The 13,577-nt window shown below is 64.2% G+C and overlaps 7 protein-coding genes across 7 annotated transcripts; 4 read left to right on the forward strand and 3 right to left on the reverse strand.

Annotated features, from left to right (window-relative positions):
* Positions 1-30: 30 nt before the first annotated feature.
* Positions 31-674, forward strand: MJAP1_002591 (protein-tyrosine-phosphatase; the record flags this gene model as incomplete). The annotated part of the gene is made up of 4 exons (XM_060266525.1): positions 31-376; positions 399-491; positions 513-539; positions 562-674. The coding sequence occupies 4 exons, from the start codon at positions 31-33 to the stop codon at positions 672-674; spliced, it is 579 nt and encodes a 192-aa protein (XP_060122508.1).
* CLR6 (histone deacetylase) lies at positions 675-2,170 on the reverse strand (the record flags this gene model as incomplete). The annotated part of the gene is made up of 3 exons (XM_060266526.1): positions 675-1,955; positions 1,978-2,090; positions 2,113-2,170. The coding sequence occupies 3 exons, from the start codon at positions 2,168-2,170 to the stop codon at positions 675-677; spliced, it is 1,452 nt and encodes a 483-aa protein (XP_060122509.1).
* A 61-nt stretch (positions 2,171-2,231) lies between these two features.
* MJAP1_002593 (uncharacterized protein) lies at positions 2,232-6,321 on the forward strand (the record flags this gene model as incomplete). The annotated part of the gene is made up of 7 exons (XM_060266527.1): positions 2,232-4,400; positions 4,424-4,553; positions 4,576-4,986; positions 5,030-5,390; positions 5,437-5,770; positions 5,829-6,037; positions 6,060-6,321. 7 exons carry the CDS (start codon positions 2,232-2,234, stop codon positions 6,319-6,321), a joined length of 3,876 nt encoding a protein of 1,291 aa, XP_060122510.1.
* A 65-nt stretch (positions 6,322-6,386) lies between these two features.
* On the forward strand, positions 6,387-8,492 carry BUD23 (18S rRNA (guanine(1575)-N(7))-methyltransferase; the record flags this gene model as incomplete). Its single annotated transcript, XM_060266528.1, has 6 exons — positions 6,387-6,460; positions 6,483-7,270; positions 7,322-7,476; positions 7,498-7,762; positions 7,794-8,459; positions 8,482-8,492. 6 exons carry the CDS (start codon positions 6,387-6,389, stop codon positions 8,490-8,492), a joined length of 1,959 nt encoding a protein of 652 aa, XP_060122511.1.
* Positions 8,493-8,501: 9 nt separating this feature from the next.
* On the reverse strand, positions 8,502-10,003 carry PKP2_1 (putative protein kinase YGL059W; the record flags this gene model as incomplete). Its single annotated transcript, XM_060266529.1, has 4 exons — positions 8,502-8,531; positions 8,554-8,587; positions 8,610-8,666; positions 8,691-10,003. 4 exons carry the CDS (start codon positions 10,001-10,003, stop codon positions 8,502-8,504), a joined length of 1,434 nt encoding a protein of 477 aa, XP_060122512.1.
* A 24-nt stretch (positions 10,004-10,027) lies between these two features.
* On the reverse strand, positions 10,028-11,566 carry MJAP1_002596 (uncharacterized protein; the record flags this gene model as incomplete). Its single annotated transcript, XM_060266530.1, has 1 exon — positions 10,028-11,566. The coding sequence occupies one exon, from the start codon at positions 11,564-11,566 to the stop codon at positions 10,028-10,030; it is 1,539 nt and encodes a 512-aa protein (XP_060122513.1).
* A 198-nt stretch (positions 11,567-11,764) lies between these two features.
* On the forward strand, positions 11,765-13,546 carry srk1 (MAPK-activated protein kinase Srk1; the record flags this gene model as incomplete). The annotated part of the gene is made up of 1 exon (XM_060266531.1): positions 11,765-13,546. One exon carries the CDS (start codon positions 11,765-11,767, stop codon positions 13,544-13,546), a length of 1,782 nt encoding a protein of 593 aa, XP_060122514.1.
* Positions 13,547-13,577: the final 31 nt, after the last annotated feature.

The raw sequence follows: 13,577 nt of genomic DNA on the forward strand, positions 1-13,577 counted from the left end.
CGAGAGCGAGGATCGGGCGATCGGGCTACGATGGCCGCCTATCCCAAAGTGGTCGCGTTCGATCTGGACTATACGCTGTGGCCGTACTGGGTCGACACGCACATTGACCCGCCCTTGAAGCGCAGGAATGATGCGCTGAACCAGGTCGTGGACCGCAGCGGCCAGAAACTCTCCTTTTTCCCCCACGTCCCGTCGATCCTTTTGGAGCTGCGCGAAAAAGGCGTGCACATTGCCGCCGCGTCGCGCACCTGTGCGCCGACGGTCGCGCGCCAGGCGCTGCGTGAGCTGATGCTCGATACCGGAAAGACGACCTCCTCGAAAAGCCCGCGGCAAACGGGCCGCGCGTCGCAGGCGCAGTCGGTTGCCAAGGCCATTAGTACGTCGCGCCGCTCACCCAGCCCTCTTTGACCAGCTCGAGATATATCCCGGCTCCAAGGTCGAGCACTTTCGCAAGATTGCACAGGAATCCGGTGTGGACTATGGCGATATGAGTACGTACATTGGCTCACCAGTCTTCTTTGACGACGAGAGCCGCAACGGTACGCTGCGCGACTGACCCAGCCGAAGTACAGCGCAAGCTCGGTGTGCACTTTGTCCTAGTCGGCCACCAAGGCCTGGACCGTGCGACGTTCGAGCGGGGAATCCAAGAGTGGCGCGCCAAACGCCAGGCCTAGCTACGCAGGCGGAAAAGGGAGCACCGGCGGCGCGCCGTACGGCACGACCGGCGGCGCGTGCACCGAGTGGATCCAGTCGTGGGTACGTGCATAGTTCGGCGGCGGCGCACGCATCGCGGCCATGTCCGCCTCAAACGCGAGCGCCTGGTCATCCTCGTTGCCGTCGTCGCTCAGCTCGTCGCTGAACGGCTGGGTATGCAAGTCGCGCATCCGCTGCGTGATGCGCTCGTCGGGGTCGAGGTCGTCGTCCGGCTCGTCGTCGTCCAGGGCAGGGTTGAACGAAGTACGCGGCGTCGCCTGCATCTGCACACTCGGCGCAAAGGGCATCGACCGCAGGTTATCAATGATACGCGTCCGCAGACCATCGAGGTACGCGGGCGTGTTGAGGTTGTCCATGCCGGTCATGGGCACGTCGAGCTTGTACTCGGGCCCAAAGTACTGGATGTACTCGTTAAAAGGCAGGTCCGCCGCAAGCTCCTCGCCGAGGAGCAGGCCCGTCTCGTAGGTCCATGTCCGTGCGACGTTGCGCACCGTGTAGCCTCCGCCGCCGAGGCAGATGAGCGGCACGTTGAACGAGCGCACAAACTCGACGCAGTCCGCGTGGCCGCGCATACTCAAATTGAAGCAGCCGAGCTTGTCGCCCGCGAGCGAGTCGGCGCCGCACTGCAGCACGACGGCCCCGGGGCGGTACCAGTCCATAATGTGCTGGATCACCGGGCGGAAGATGGCGCCAAAGGTCGTTGCGTCGATCCCGTCGCGCAGTGGCACATTGACCGCGTATGCCTTGCCCCGCTTGATGCCGATGTCGCGCACGTCGCCCGTGCCGGGGAAAAAGTCGCCAAACTTGTGGAAGGACGCGGTCATGACGCGATCGGTCGAGTAGAACGCCTCCTCGACGCCGTCGCCGTGGTGCACATCAATATCAATATAGAGCACACGGAGGTGCGTGCGCAGCAGCTCGAGGATCGCGAGCACAATGTCGTTCGTGTAGCAAAACCCACTTGCCTCGCGCTTCTTGGCGTGGTGCAGGCCGCCGGACCAGTTGATCGCGACATCGGCGAGGCCCGTATTCAGACGATTCGCCGCCGAGATCGAGCCGCCGCATGAGATCGTGCAGAACTCGTACAGCCCGTCAAACGCGGGGCAGTCCTCGCCGATGAGGAAACGCGTGCCGTCGCCCGTCAGCTCCTGGACCGTCTCGGGGCTGACGCGGCTCAGAAAGTCAATGTACTCGTCGGTATGGAACTTGGTCATTTGCTCGCGCGTCGCACGGGGAGGGCGCTGCGTCAGCGGGGCAACGTACCAGGATCTGCATCTTCTTGTCCAGCCCATAGTTCACAATCAGGTTGTGCGCCATGCGCATGCGGTGCGGCTTCATCGGGTGACCAAAGCCGTACGAGTAATTGCCGACATCATCTGCGTAAGCCAGTCCACGTACTGTCGTAGTAGTAGGCCACCTTGCTGGCCGGCGAGCGAAACACCGGCGGCGGCTCCATCATGCACGTCGTAGCCAAGGTCCAACGTCTCGGCCGAAGTGGAGGTGCTGCTCCGTGCGGGATGCCGCGAGGAACGCGCCGCCGGGCGCCGGACGAGGACGCGTCGCGGAAGCGCGCGCGCACCGGCGAGGACGAAGAGCTTTTTGACGATGTGAGTGAGGAGGAAATCGAGAGCGACGCGTCGTCCGACGAGTACGAGCCGGACGAGGCGCCACAGCCCGAGGAGGGCGAAGAGGTGGAAATCGAGCAGGAGGGCTTTACGCGCCTGATCAATGCGTTTACCAACGAGCCCAGCGGGCGCAGCGAGCGCACAAAGAACTCGTGGAATCAGTCGATGGAAGCGGAGATGGAGTCGTTTCACCACGAGCTCAGAGACGTCAACGGGTACGCGCGCAAACACAAGGCGACGCGCATCCGCGAGCAGGCGCTATCTCCCGAAGTCAAGGCGCTCCTTGCACAGGCCAACATTGCGTACGTCGAGGCGAACCTCCCGGCGGCGATCCGCCAGCTGGAGGAGGTGATCCGCATCGAACCGACTGTCAAGGGCGCTTGGTACACCCTCGGCATGTGCTTTGAAGAGATGGGCGAGGAGGAGAAATCGATCCAGTGCCGCATCGTCGGCGCGCACCTCACAAGCAACGCGAGCGACGAGTGGAAGTCGCTCGCACGCCGCAGCAGGGAACGCGGCCTGTTCCAGCAGTCGATCTATTGCTTGCAGCAGGCGATCAAGAAAAACCGAAACGACCTCGACGCGCTGTGGGACCAGGCCGTGCTGCTCAAGGACTCGGGACGCCAGCGCGCCGCTGTCGAGGCATTCCAGGCGATCCTCAAGATTCAGCCGTACGACGCCGAGGTACTCTGCGAGCTGATTCCGCTACTCGTGTCGCTCGGCGAGTACGACGTCGGAGTCGGCATCCTCGAGGGGATGCGCCGCGCAAGTATGCACGGGGGGAGCTCGGACCCGAACCTCGATCCGGCACTGCAAGAGCACGCGCCGCCGCCGGACGTTGCTTTTTCCTTGAACGAGCTCGTGACGCTCGCCGACCTGCTTCTCCTGCTCCGGCGGCCGCTCCAGGTGATCCTCGTGATCAAGCAGACGATCCGCTGGCTGCGTGGCGAGGCACGCGAGGACCAACCGGAGGATGCAGAGCACGACCTCGAACTCGACGACAGCGCGCAGCCACTCGATCGCGAAGTGCGCCTGCGCCTCGGCAAGGCGCGCTTCATGCTCAAGGACTACGACGAGGGCAAGCGCCACTTTTCCCTCCTCGCCGACGAGGCAGAGCCGGGCGAACATCCGATGCTCTTTCTCGAGATGGCCGACTGCCTATTTGAACACCAGCAATACAGCAACGCCCTCGACTGGTACCGCACACTGGCCGACGAGGCGCTAGTCGACGATGTCCAGCTGTACGTCCACATGGGCATCTGCTTCCAGCAGCTCGATCGGCCCGCCGAGGCCGCGCAGGTCTACGAATCCGTGCTCGATGCGAATCCGGACCACTTTGACGTAAAGCTCAGCCTTGCAGAGGTGTGCGAAGAGCTGGGGCTGCGCGACAAGGCGCTGCGGCTCGTCAACGAGGTCCTCGTGGCGCGCAACGAGCTGCGTGGCTCGAATGCGGACCCCCTTGCGCCGCCGCTCCTGCCAAACATGGACGAAGAGCAAGGGCCTTCGCTCTCGTTCTTCAACGAGGACGGCGCCGCACAGCCTGCGCCGAGCGGCTCGTCGCGCGTCTCGCGCTCGGGCCTGTCGTACCCCGAGCGCCAGCGCCTCGAGCAGCAGCGTGAGGAAGAGACGCGCCTGGCATGGGTACAGCTCTCTGCGCTCGAGCCCCAGGTGTTTGTCGACGGGTTCTGGCAGCACGACTTTGTGTTCCTTGATGGGCCCGTTGACGCGCCGGACGAGCCGCGTACGTCGTCAGGCGAAGTGCGCAAACGCTTCGACGCTACACGCCAGTGGATGCAGGTCGCTGGGCGCCTCGTCGACTCGTTCCGGTCCATGTCGCTCCTCTTCCCCAAAGAGCGCTATACCAAGTACCGCGGTGTCGTACGCCCACGCCGCAACCGCCGCTCTAAGGCGTCAGACCTCGATAGCCATGCCGAGGCACTCTTGTCGCGCCTGCGAGACCATCTCGTGGACGAGGCGTCGCCCGAGGCTGCCGAGCTCGCGCCCGAGCAGACCTCGTTCCGCACGATCGACTTTGATGACTGGGTCGCGCTCTTTATGAAGGTATGTTTTGTTTACTGATACAGTACGCCGTCGGCCTTGCCAAGCTCGGCGGTGAAGAAGAGGCGATCCACGACATGTTTCGCCATATTATGGTCTCGAATACCGTGTGGCCCTCGGAAGAACGCAAAATGGCGCTGCATCTCTGTTGGCTCGGTACGTGTTCTCTCTGATGTAGCCTGCGCCATCTACGCGCGCGACTCTGCGCGGGTGTTTGACATTGCGCGGTGGTTCCCGACGCACTACCAGTTCCACAACGAGCCGCTGCGCCTCATTTCGTCGATTGCCAACGGCCTCGGCTTTTACGGTGTGGATGCATTCGTGAGCGCGACCAACACCAAGCAGTACCAGCGGCGGATGCGCACGCAGGAGGCCATCGTGACTGGGCGCCCGGCCAAGGTCAATCCCCGCACCGGACGCTGGACCACGGTCGGCGCCGAGGACGACGAGGCGGACGAGACAATCGACGGCGACGAGCCGCGGCTTGGCAGTACGAATGCCCAACAAGTGCCGACCAAGTCGTCGCCCATCAGCGAAATGTTCTACGGCTACCTCATGCTGTGCGCTAGCAGCTATCAGCCGGCGATGGGTACGTCGAGCGACTCACACAGGCTATCTTCTCCGTGCATTAGCACTCCAGCCCAACGATCCCCTCTTGTGCCTCCTGTGCAGTGTCGCGTGCTTCAGCCGCGCGACGAACCGCCAGGTGGATAACCGCAACCACACCATCGTGCAAGGTCTCGCGATCCTCACGCAGTACGCCGACCTGCGGCCGAACAGCGCCGAGGTCGAGTACAATTTCGGGCGCGCGTACCACCAGCTCGGCCTGCTCCACCTCGCCGTGCCGCGCTACCAGCGCGTGCTCGAGATGGCCGAGCAGCCCAACAAGGCCGCCGGCGGCTTTGGTATGGCACGCGAGGCCGCCTTTAACCTCGCGCTGCTCTACGCCAGCGCCGGTTCTCCACATCTCGCACAGGCGCTCTACCGGCGCTGGTTGGTTGTATAGACACGTGGCAATTCCAACGATGCATTGGTCGAGGGCCGTGCTGCTGATCGCGGCGCTCGCGCAGGCCGTGCTGGCCGATAGCGAGACGTACACGTTGCTGCACCGTGCGCAAAAAGTACTGGATAGTGGAATGCAGACGTACTCGGCGTGGCAGCCGCGTGCGCTGATTCGCGTGCCGACGACGGCGGCCGGCGGCGACGGTCTCCCTCTCCAGGAGGGCATCACGACCGAGACCAACTTCCCTGACCCGGACACGGACGCGTACTACCAGCTGCTGGCAGTCAGGGGCGATGCGCGGTCATTTTCGCACGACGAGTGGCAGAAAAAGGTCGCGGATCTCGACGGTTTCCTCGCGTTTGTGAAGCTCGTATGTATTCTAGCTCATCCAGTGTCAACTGCGGACGGCTTCCGATGCGCCGCTTGAGGATATTGTGCAGCTGCACCTGTCAAAGCGCCCGCTCGGGCCCGGCGAGGCGGGCACGCCGCCGCGTGTCGTTGGCCTGTCGTATGCGATCCAGCCCCAGGTCCCGTACGACGACAATGCGTGCCCGGTGTTTGGCACCGGCGTAGCGACGCACCATTCCGACACCTTTTCGACGTCGGTCGAGATTATGGTGCCCGAGACGCCCGAGGTGTACGTCCCCTTTCTGACGCAGCCCCCTCCGCCTGGCCGAAGAACCGATCGACGAGACGACCGAAGAAGGCAAAGCCAAGGCCAAGGCCAAAAAGGCCGACGAGCCCTTTGATCCGATCGCGTTCGTCCGCAAGTACTGGCTGTATATCCTCCCGATTGTCATCCTAATGGCGATCCCTGTCGGCGAAGAGGTCGGTGAGCCCGCGCCACAGAGCGACCGCCCTGCACCGGGCCGCGTCGCGGCTGGGCCGGGCAAGGGCCCTGCGCGTGCGCCGCGCAAGTAGTCGTTCCCCTAGTGTACTCTACGCACACGATCTCTGCTGAGTCAGCACACTTTTTTTAGGCGACCATGAGCCGGCCGGAGCATCAGGCGCCGCCGGAGATCTACTATGGCGACACCGAGGCGCGGAAATACACGGCAAAGTACGTACAGCTTCTCACACAGCACACGCAACCAAGATATCCAGGCCGAAATGGCGCTGCGTGCGATCGAGCTCATGGCGCTGCCGCCGCATCGGCACCCTGCCCTGATTCTCGACATTGGGTGCGGCTCGGGCCTCTCTGGCGAGATTTTGACCGAGATGGGCCACGAGTGGATTGGATACGACATCAGTCCCAGCATGCTGAGCGTGGGCCTTGAGCGCGACGTCGAGGGCGATATGATTCTGTCGGACGCAGGGCACGGCTGCATGTTTCGTGCCGGCAGTTTCGACGGCGCGATCTCCATTTCGGTGCTACAGTGGCTGTGCAATGCAGACACGTCGTACAACTCGCCCGGCGCGCGTCTGAGCACATTCTTCACGACACTGTATGCGTCGCTGACGCGCGGCGCGCGCTGCGTCTTTCAGTTCTACCCCGAGAACGACGACCAAGTCCAGTTTATCATGTCGCAGGCGACCAAGGCCGGCTTTGGCGGCGGTCTCGTCGTCGACTATCCCAACTCGGTAAAGGCCAAGAAGATCTACCTTGTGCTCTGGGTCGGCGGTGAAATGATGGTCGGCCCCAACGGCGAGGGCCAAGGCGTGAAGCAGGAGCTGCCCAAAGCGCTCGAGTTTGACGCGCCGGGCGCCGGCCAAGTGCGCCACGAGACGCGCAAGGCGGGCGACCCGCGGCGCGAGCGCACTATGAAAAAGAAGGGCGAGTCTATGAAGCAATATATCCAGCGCAAGAAGGATCTCGACCGCTCACGCGGCAAGGCCGTACCCCACGACTCCAAGTACAGCGGCAAGAAACGTAGGAGAAAGTAGTGATGTGGAGGTATCCCGACGACGATGCGGGGCGCAGTGCCGGCGCGGTCGGACCAGACGGATGCGTTTCATGCGCTGCTGCGCGAGTGCCAGAGCAAAGGCATTGAGTCGGAGCCCGCACCGAAACCGAGTGCGGCTGTGGCCAAGCAGCGTGCGGCGGCCGAGTCGTGGACCAAAGAGGCCTATCGCGTAGTACGTATACTGTCTCACCAGAAACGGCACATTGCGTCGCTGTACACGTTCCTCGCGACGATCAGGCGGCCGTACCTGGACATTTCGTCGAAAGGGCGGCGCGCAGGTCGCCCGGATAGCGACGCGGGTCCGTCCGGCGACGAAAGCAAAAAGGAAGACGCGTTTGCCAAGTGGCAGCACATTACCACGCTCACCGACGCGGAGCGTGACGAAATCGACTTTCAGGTGAAGCTGGTGATTAAGCAGTGCCTTGACCGCGTGCAGGAGCTCGAGCGGGGCGAGAAGCGTACGTCTTTTTTTTTTTTTTGCTCACACAGTCCGAAAGCAGGCGGTAGACAAGTCGCTGCAGTCGGCGGGCGGCACGGCCTTTGCGCCGCTCATGCTGCTCAAAGGCGGCGCGATCGCGCGGCAGCAGGCTGCGTCTGACGCCGTCGCCGCGCACCATGCGGCGGTGACACAGTACCTGTCCGAGCAGCTTGCGCGTGCCTCGTCGATCCAGGCGACGCTCCAAGCGCGGCGCGTCGACGCGCAGCAGCAGCGGCACCAAAAGCTGTCGGACGGCGTGAAGCACGCGCGGCACGGCAGCCAGCACGATGCGCCGGACCTTGCGCTGCGCGGCAGCGTCGGGGCGCTCGACGGCCAGCCTGGCAAAGACGTGACGCAGGAGCTGTCCAAAGAGCAGGTGCAGGTCTTTGAAGAGGAGGCCTCGGCGCTGATCCAGTCGCTGCAGAACGATCTGCAGGCGATCCATGTCGCCGAGCAGCAATTGCACGACATTTCCGAGCTGCAGACGCGAATTGTGCAGCATCTGCAGGAGCAGAACGAGCATACCAACCAGCTGCACACCGAGGCGGCGGGCCACGGCGAGCAGGTCACGTCCGGCAACCAGCAGCTGCGCAAGGCCAAAGAGCGCAACCGGCAGGCGAACCGGTTCCTGTCGCTGTTCTTTGTGGTGAGCGGTTTACTGCTGCTGTTGATGCACTGTATGTACTCTATCTGACACAGGGCTCGACTAGGAACGATGGTTACTCGTGTAGCTCCTTCGAAGTACCAAACTGGGTGAGACGCGCGGCGTACCTTGGGAAGGCGCAGATAAATGTCCGTGCCATAGCTGTGTGAGTTGCGCTGCGTACCCTTCGAGAGTCCGGAAATCAAGGCCGCCGCCAAAGAGCTCCGCGTAGAGATTGACGCTGGGTGAGCATGTCTATACGCACATCGGCAGTCCGTTTTTGGACTCCATGCTGAGCACAGAGAGACGCATCAGGCCGTCGCCGCCCGGGTAGGAGACGGTCGGGTCCGGCGTCACTGCGCCGTCAATGAGGTTGGCGTCGCGCTCGCTCGTCGACGTCTGCTCGAGCTGGATGTTCATCTTTTCGAGCTGCTCGCCGATATTCATAAACGACCACACGAGGCCGGACTCGTCGTTTGCGTGGCCCGCCTCGTCGCTGCCGGCCAGCATGATGGGCCCCCGCGCGCGCGTCGCGAGGTTCTCGGCCTGCGAGCGGTCCGGCGCGGCGGTCGCCGTGAGGCCGCCGCCGCGGTCCGAGATGCGGATCGTCATGTCGGCGCGGTCGGGCCCCTCGACGATCGTCAGGCGCACATCCGGCGGATTCGGCGTCGCCTCGCCGTCGGTCCTATAGTGCCGCATCGTGGACTGCATCGACACCTTGCACAGCTCGAGCAGGATAAACTCGAGGTGAGCGGGCAGGTAGGCGATGTGCACGTCCGTGTCGCCCTCGACGACGACATTTGGGATACGCGTGTCGTCCGTACTCCAGTTGTATAGCTGCGCAATCGACTCGCGCGCGATTGCGACGCTCTTTTCAATCGCCTGCAGCACGCTCAGGTGCGTATCGATCATGCCGATCTTGGTCGAAATGCGCGGCTCCTTGCCGGACGACTGCATGACGGACAGCGCAATGTGCTGCTTCGCAAGGACTTCACGCGAGACTTGCGAGCGCAGCATGCGTGCAAGGAACAGGTCGACCGTCTCGGGCTCCATGTAGTGCACACACTCCCGGCTGATGCCCGCGATGAGCGACAGCTTGCTCTTGCGCTCCGACAGGAGCTGCGTCACGACCCTGATCAGCTCCTCGTTCTGCTCGAGCGTCTGGATCTTGTCCATGCGGCGCAGCGTCTCAAACGTGCTCCAGTAGTACTGGTAGATCGAGTCCAGCTGCTCGTTCGACATTGCCACAAACGGGAGCGTCTGCATGTCGCGGAGGCGGTGCGCGATGCGGGTCGTGAGCTCGGTGCGCAGGTAGTTAGCACTCTCCATCAGCAGCGCACGGTTGCGCCGCGCGCTCTGCCCAAAGAGAATCAGCTGCCGGAGCGTGGTGCGCTTCGCGGGGACATTGGCCCACTGCTCGACCATGCGGTTGCGATAGAAGAAACGGCCAAGCGCCGCCGAGTCCTCGTCGCTCGCCGCGGCCGTAGACGGCGTCGAGATGCGCGGCGCACCGCACACACGCGCCGACGTCCACAGCCGGGCCGCACCGACGCGCGGAAGTCGCTGCGCCAGCGTCATGGAATGTGGAGAACGCATGGATCACTATTTGCCAAAGGTAAATACGGGCGCCGCCGGCTTGGCCTCGGCCGGCTTTTGGGTGGGCTCCGCGGGCGCAGGCGCCTCAAGCTTGGGCGGTGCAGGCGCCTCGAGCTTCGGGGCAGGCGGCCCAGGCTTGGGAGCGGCCTTTGCCTTTGCCTCGCGATTCGCGCGAATCTGTGCCATGAGCTGCTCCTCCCGCCGGCGCTTCGCCGCCTGGTCGAGTGCGCTGCGTGCGGGCGACAAGGGCGACGGGGATGCGGCGTAGCGCTGCGCGCGAAGGAGGTGCGGCGACGCGCGAGGCGCCGGCGAGCGGCCCAGCGCGAGGCGGCGCGACGCGGACAGATTGTCGCCGGACACGTTGGCCGAGATCGACGAGGAAAACGAGCGGGAGTCGTCGCTCATCGACGCGCCGAACGAGTCATCGCCCGCCACGGAGCTCGCGCGCGAGCGGGCGAGCTGCTGCGGGGTGCGTGTCGCATCGTTGTACAGCAGCTCGCCGCCAGTCCGCCGCAGCTGCGCCTTGGAGCGGCGCGAGACGAGACTCGCGAGACTGTCTTCGACATTGTCGTCGCTCGCAAGCGCCATCGGCGAGCCGGCATCCGTGTTCTTGGCAAGCGCGAGCTCGTGCTGCCACGAGAGCTGCTTCTTGCGCTTCGCCTCCTCGTACTCGTCGTGCGAGAGAAACTTTTCGATATAGGTTGGGACCTTGGTCTTGGAGTCGGCGTGCGTTGCGTCGCGGGGCATCCTGTACTTGGGCTTCATCTCGACCAGCGTCACGAGACGGCGGGGAATGCCGTCCTCGCCGATGCGCCAGCGCAGCCCGTTTGCATCGAGCCACTCGTCGCCAGGGCCGTGGTCCATCGTGGTATCCGCCTCGCGCTTCCGGGGCCCGTGCTCGTCGCCGGGCACCAGCTCGTCCTCCTCGTCCATCGACTCGGCGTCCGAGTCGTACGGCTGGCTCGAATCGGACAGATCTGTGCCCGAGACGTCGGCCATCTCCTCGTCGTCGTCCACGGGCTCTTTGCGCGCGGCTTTTCGCGTGCGTGGCGGCTCGTCCTCGGCGTGGCGCTTGCGTGGCGCCTCCGTGTCTGTGGCCTTGGCAGGCGCGGTGCGGTTGCGCTTCGCCGCCGCGCCGTCCGCATCCGAGTGCGCGCGTTTGTGTCCGTGCGCGTTGCTCCGTGTGATGGTGCGATTGCGCTGCATCGCCGGCGGCGCCGGCGGCGCCGGCTCGTGCGACGGCGCACGGCTCGCGCGCACCGCCTTCCCCGGATTCTCCTTTGGAACGGTCCGCTGGGGAGCCGGCTGGGCGCGTCCAAAGACGTCTTGGCACTCTTTGAGCTGCTCCTCAAAAGCGCGCTGGCGGCGCTGTGCCGCATCCGCCGCGGCTTCGGCGAGCGGGCGCTTGTCCGAGTCGGGGATACCGGCCTTGCGTCGCTGCTCCAACACAAACTGCTGGGTCCGCGTGTGGATGGACCACCGGCGCCAGAACACCACGAGCCAGTACGCGCCCAGCGCCGCGAACAGGCCTTTCAGCACCGACATGGCACCGGACGGAACGAGTGGAGGCACGTGGGAAAAACGTGGAGGACGCGCAGCTGACCCTATGACCTCATCTAGTGGAGGAAACTTTCTCCGGAGTTGACCCTAGGTTAAACCATTTCGCCGCGCAGCCCTGCATTTTTGCTTAGCTCCGCCAACATGGATCGTTTGCGGCACTTTATCAGGCACGGCAAGGCCGCCATGTCGGTGCCCGCAGCTGACATGTCCACTGACAGTGCGAGCGAAGTATCTACGCCGCCGATTGCAGTCTCGGCGGCGCAGGTGACGCCCGCCACGGTGGCTGGCACGACCGCCGTGCCCATGTTCCTGAGTCCGTCGCCTTCGCAGCAGTCGATCTGGTCGGCGAACGGCCCGCCGGCGCAGCCGGCGACGGATGCATCCCGCGCGCCCGAGGCCAAGACCATCCACCAGCAGGTCGAGCAGATTGTCGCGCAGGAGCGCGAGGCGGCCGCCGCCGCGCTGCCCAGGTACGAGGGCCTTCCGGAGCAGTTTGAGCTCGTCGAAAAGCTTGGAGACGGCACGTTTTCGGTTGTGTACAAAGCGCTCGACCACGCCTCGGGAAAGCACGTCGCGGTCAAGATCGTGCGCAAGCAGGACAAGTCGCAGGACGCGCAGCGGGTCGACCCCGCGCTGCGCGAGCAGAACCGCGCAACGGAGCGTGCGACGATCCTCAAGGAGGTGCAAATCATGCGCCGCCTGCGCCACGACTCGATCGTGCAGCTCCTCTCCTTTACCGAGTCGGACGAGCACTGCTTTTTGGTCATGGAGCTGCTGAACGGCGGCGAGCTCTTTGAGCAGATCGTCAAGCTGACTTATTTGAGCGAGCCGCTCGCGCGCCATGTCATCCTCCAGGTCGCGCACGGCATCCGCTACATGCACGAAGAGTGCGGCATCGTACACCGCGACATCAAGCCCGAGAACCTCTTGTTTGATTCGCTGGAGATTATTCCCAGCGAGAACCCCGTCAAGCGTCCCTATGACGAAGACAAGATGGACGAGGGCGTGTTCCGTGACGGCATCGGCGGCGGCGGCATCGGCCGCGTAAAGATTGCCGACTTTGGCCTGAGCAAGATTGTGTGGGAGGAAAATACCAAGACGCCGTGCGGCACGGTGGGCTACGCGGCGCCCGAGATCGTCAAGGACGAGCAATATTCCAAGAGCGTCGACATGTGGGCGCTCGGCTGCGTGCTGTACACGCTCCTCTGCGGCTTCCCGCCATTCTACGACGAGTCGATCAAGACGCTCTCGGAAAAGGTGTCCAAGGGCGAGTACTCCTTCCTGAGCCCGTGGTGGGACGATATCAGCGACTCGGCCAAGGACCTGGTGTCGCACCTGCTCACCGTCGACGTGTCGAAGCGCTTCACCATCGACCAGTTCCTCGCGCACGAATGGTGCCGGGCCGCCGACCCCTCGACGGCCGAGGCGATCCCTATTCCCCACTCGGCGGCCAAGGCGGATGCCAAGGTCCACTGGCACAGACAGGACCACGTCTTGGATTCGCCGCTCCTTGCGCCGGCCCACCGCAAGGACGCCGACGAGGACGCGGGTGTGCGCACCGCCAATGCGTACCGCCTGCGCGAGGCGTTCGACGTGTCCTTTGCAGTGCACCGCATCGAAGAAGAGATGCAGCAGCGCATGCGCGTCAGCAAAGAGAGCCGCCGCGAACGTGCCTGGCGCTCGATTAACGCGGACTCGGGCGACGACGAGCGGCGCACGGTCGACGCCGCGCGCCGGCGCCACGGCAAGGACGCCGCGCGCGCCATCTCGGAACGGCGGCAGACGGTCCTGCAAAAGGACAAGAACGACACGCCGCCCAGGCGGCAAGCCTTTAACCTGCACCTCGAGGGTGCGACCATCCTCGAGCGCCGCAAACGCGCGGTGGCCCAGGGCGACACGGCCAAGAGCGAGCTGCCGCACTACACGGCCGAGGCGCTGATTCCGATCCCGTCTGGCGTGGCGTAGCGCCTATATACCTCTGTAGTGTACACTGTTA

The sequence above is a fragment of the Malassezia japonica genome, chromosome 4 (assembly GCF_029542785.1).
Source record: "Malassezia japonica chromosome 4, complete sequence".
In the NCBI taxonomy this organism is placed as follows: Eukaryota; Fungi; Basidiomycota; class Malasseziomycetes; order Malasseziales; family Malasseziaceae; genus Malassezia; species Malassezia japonica.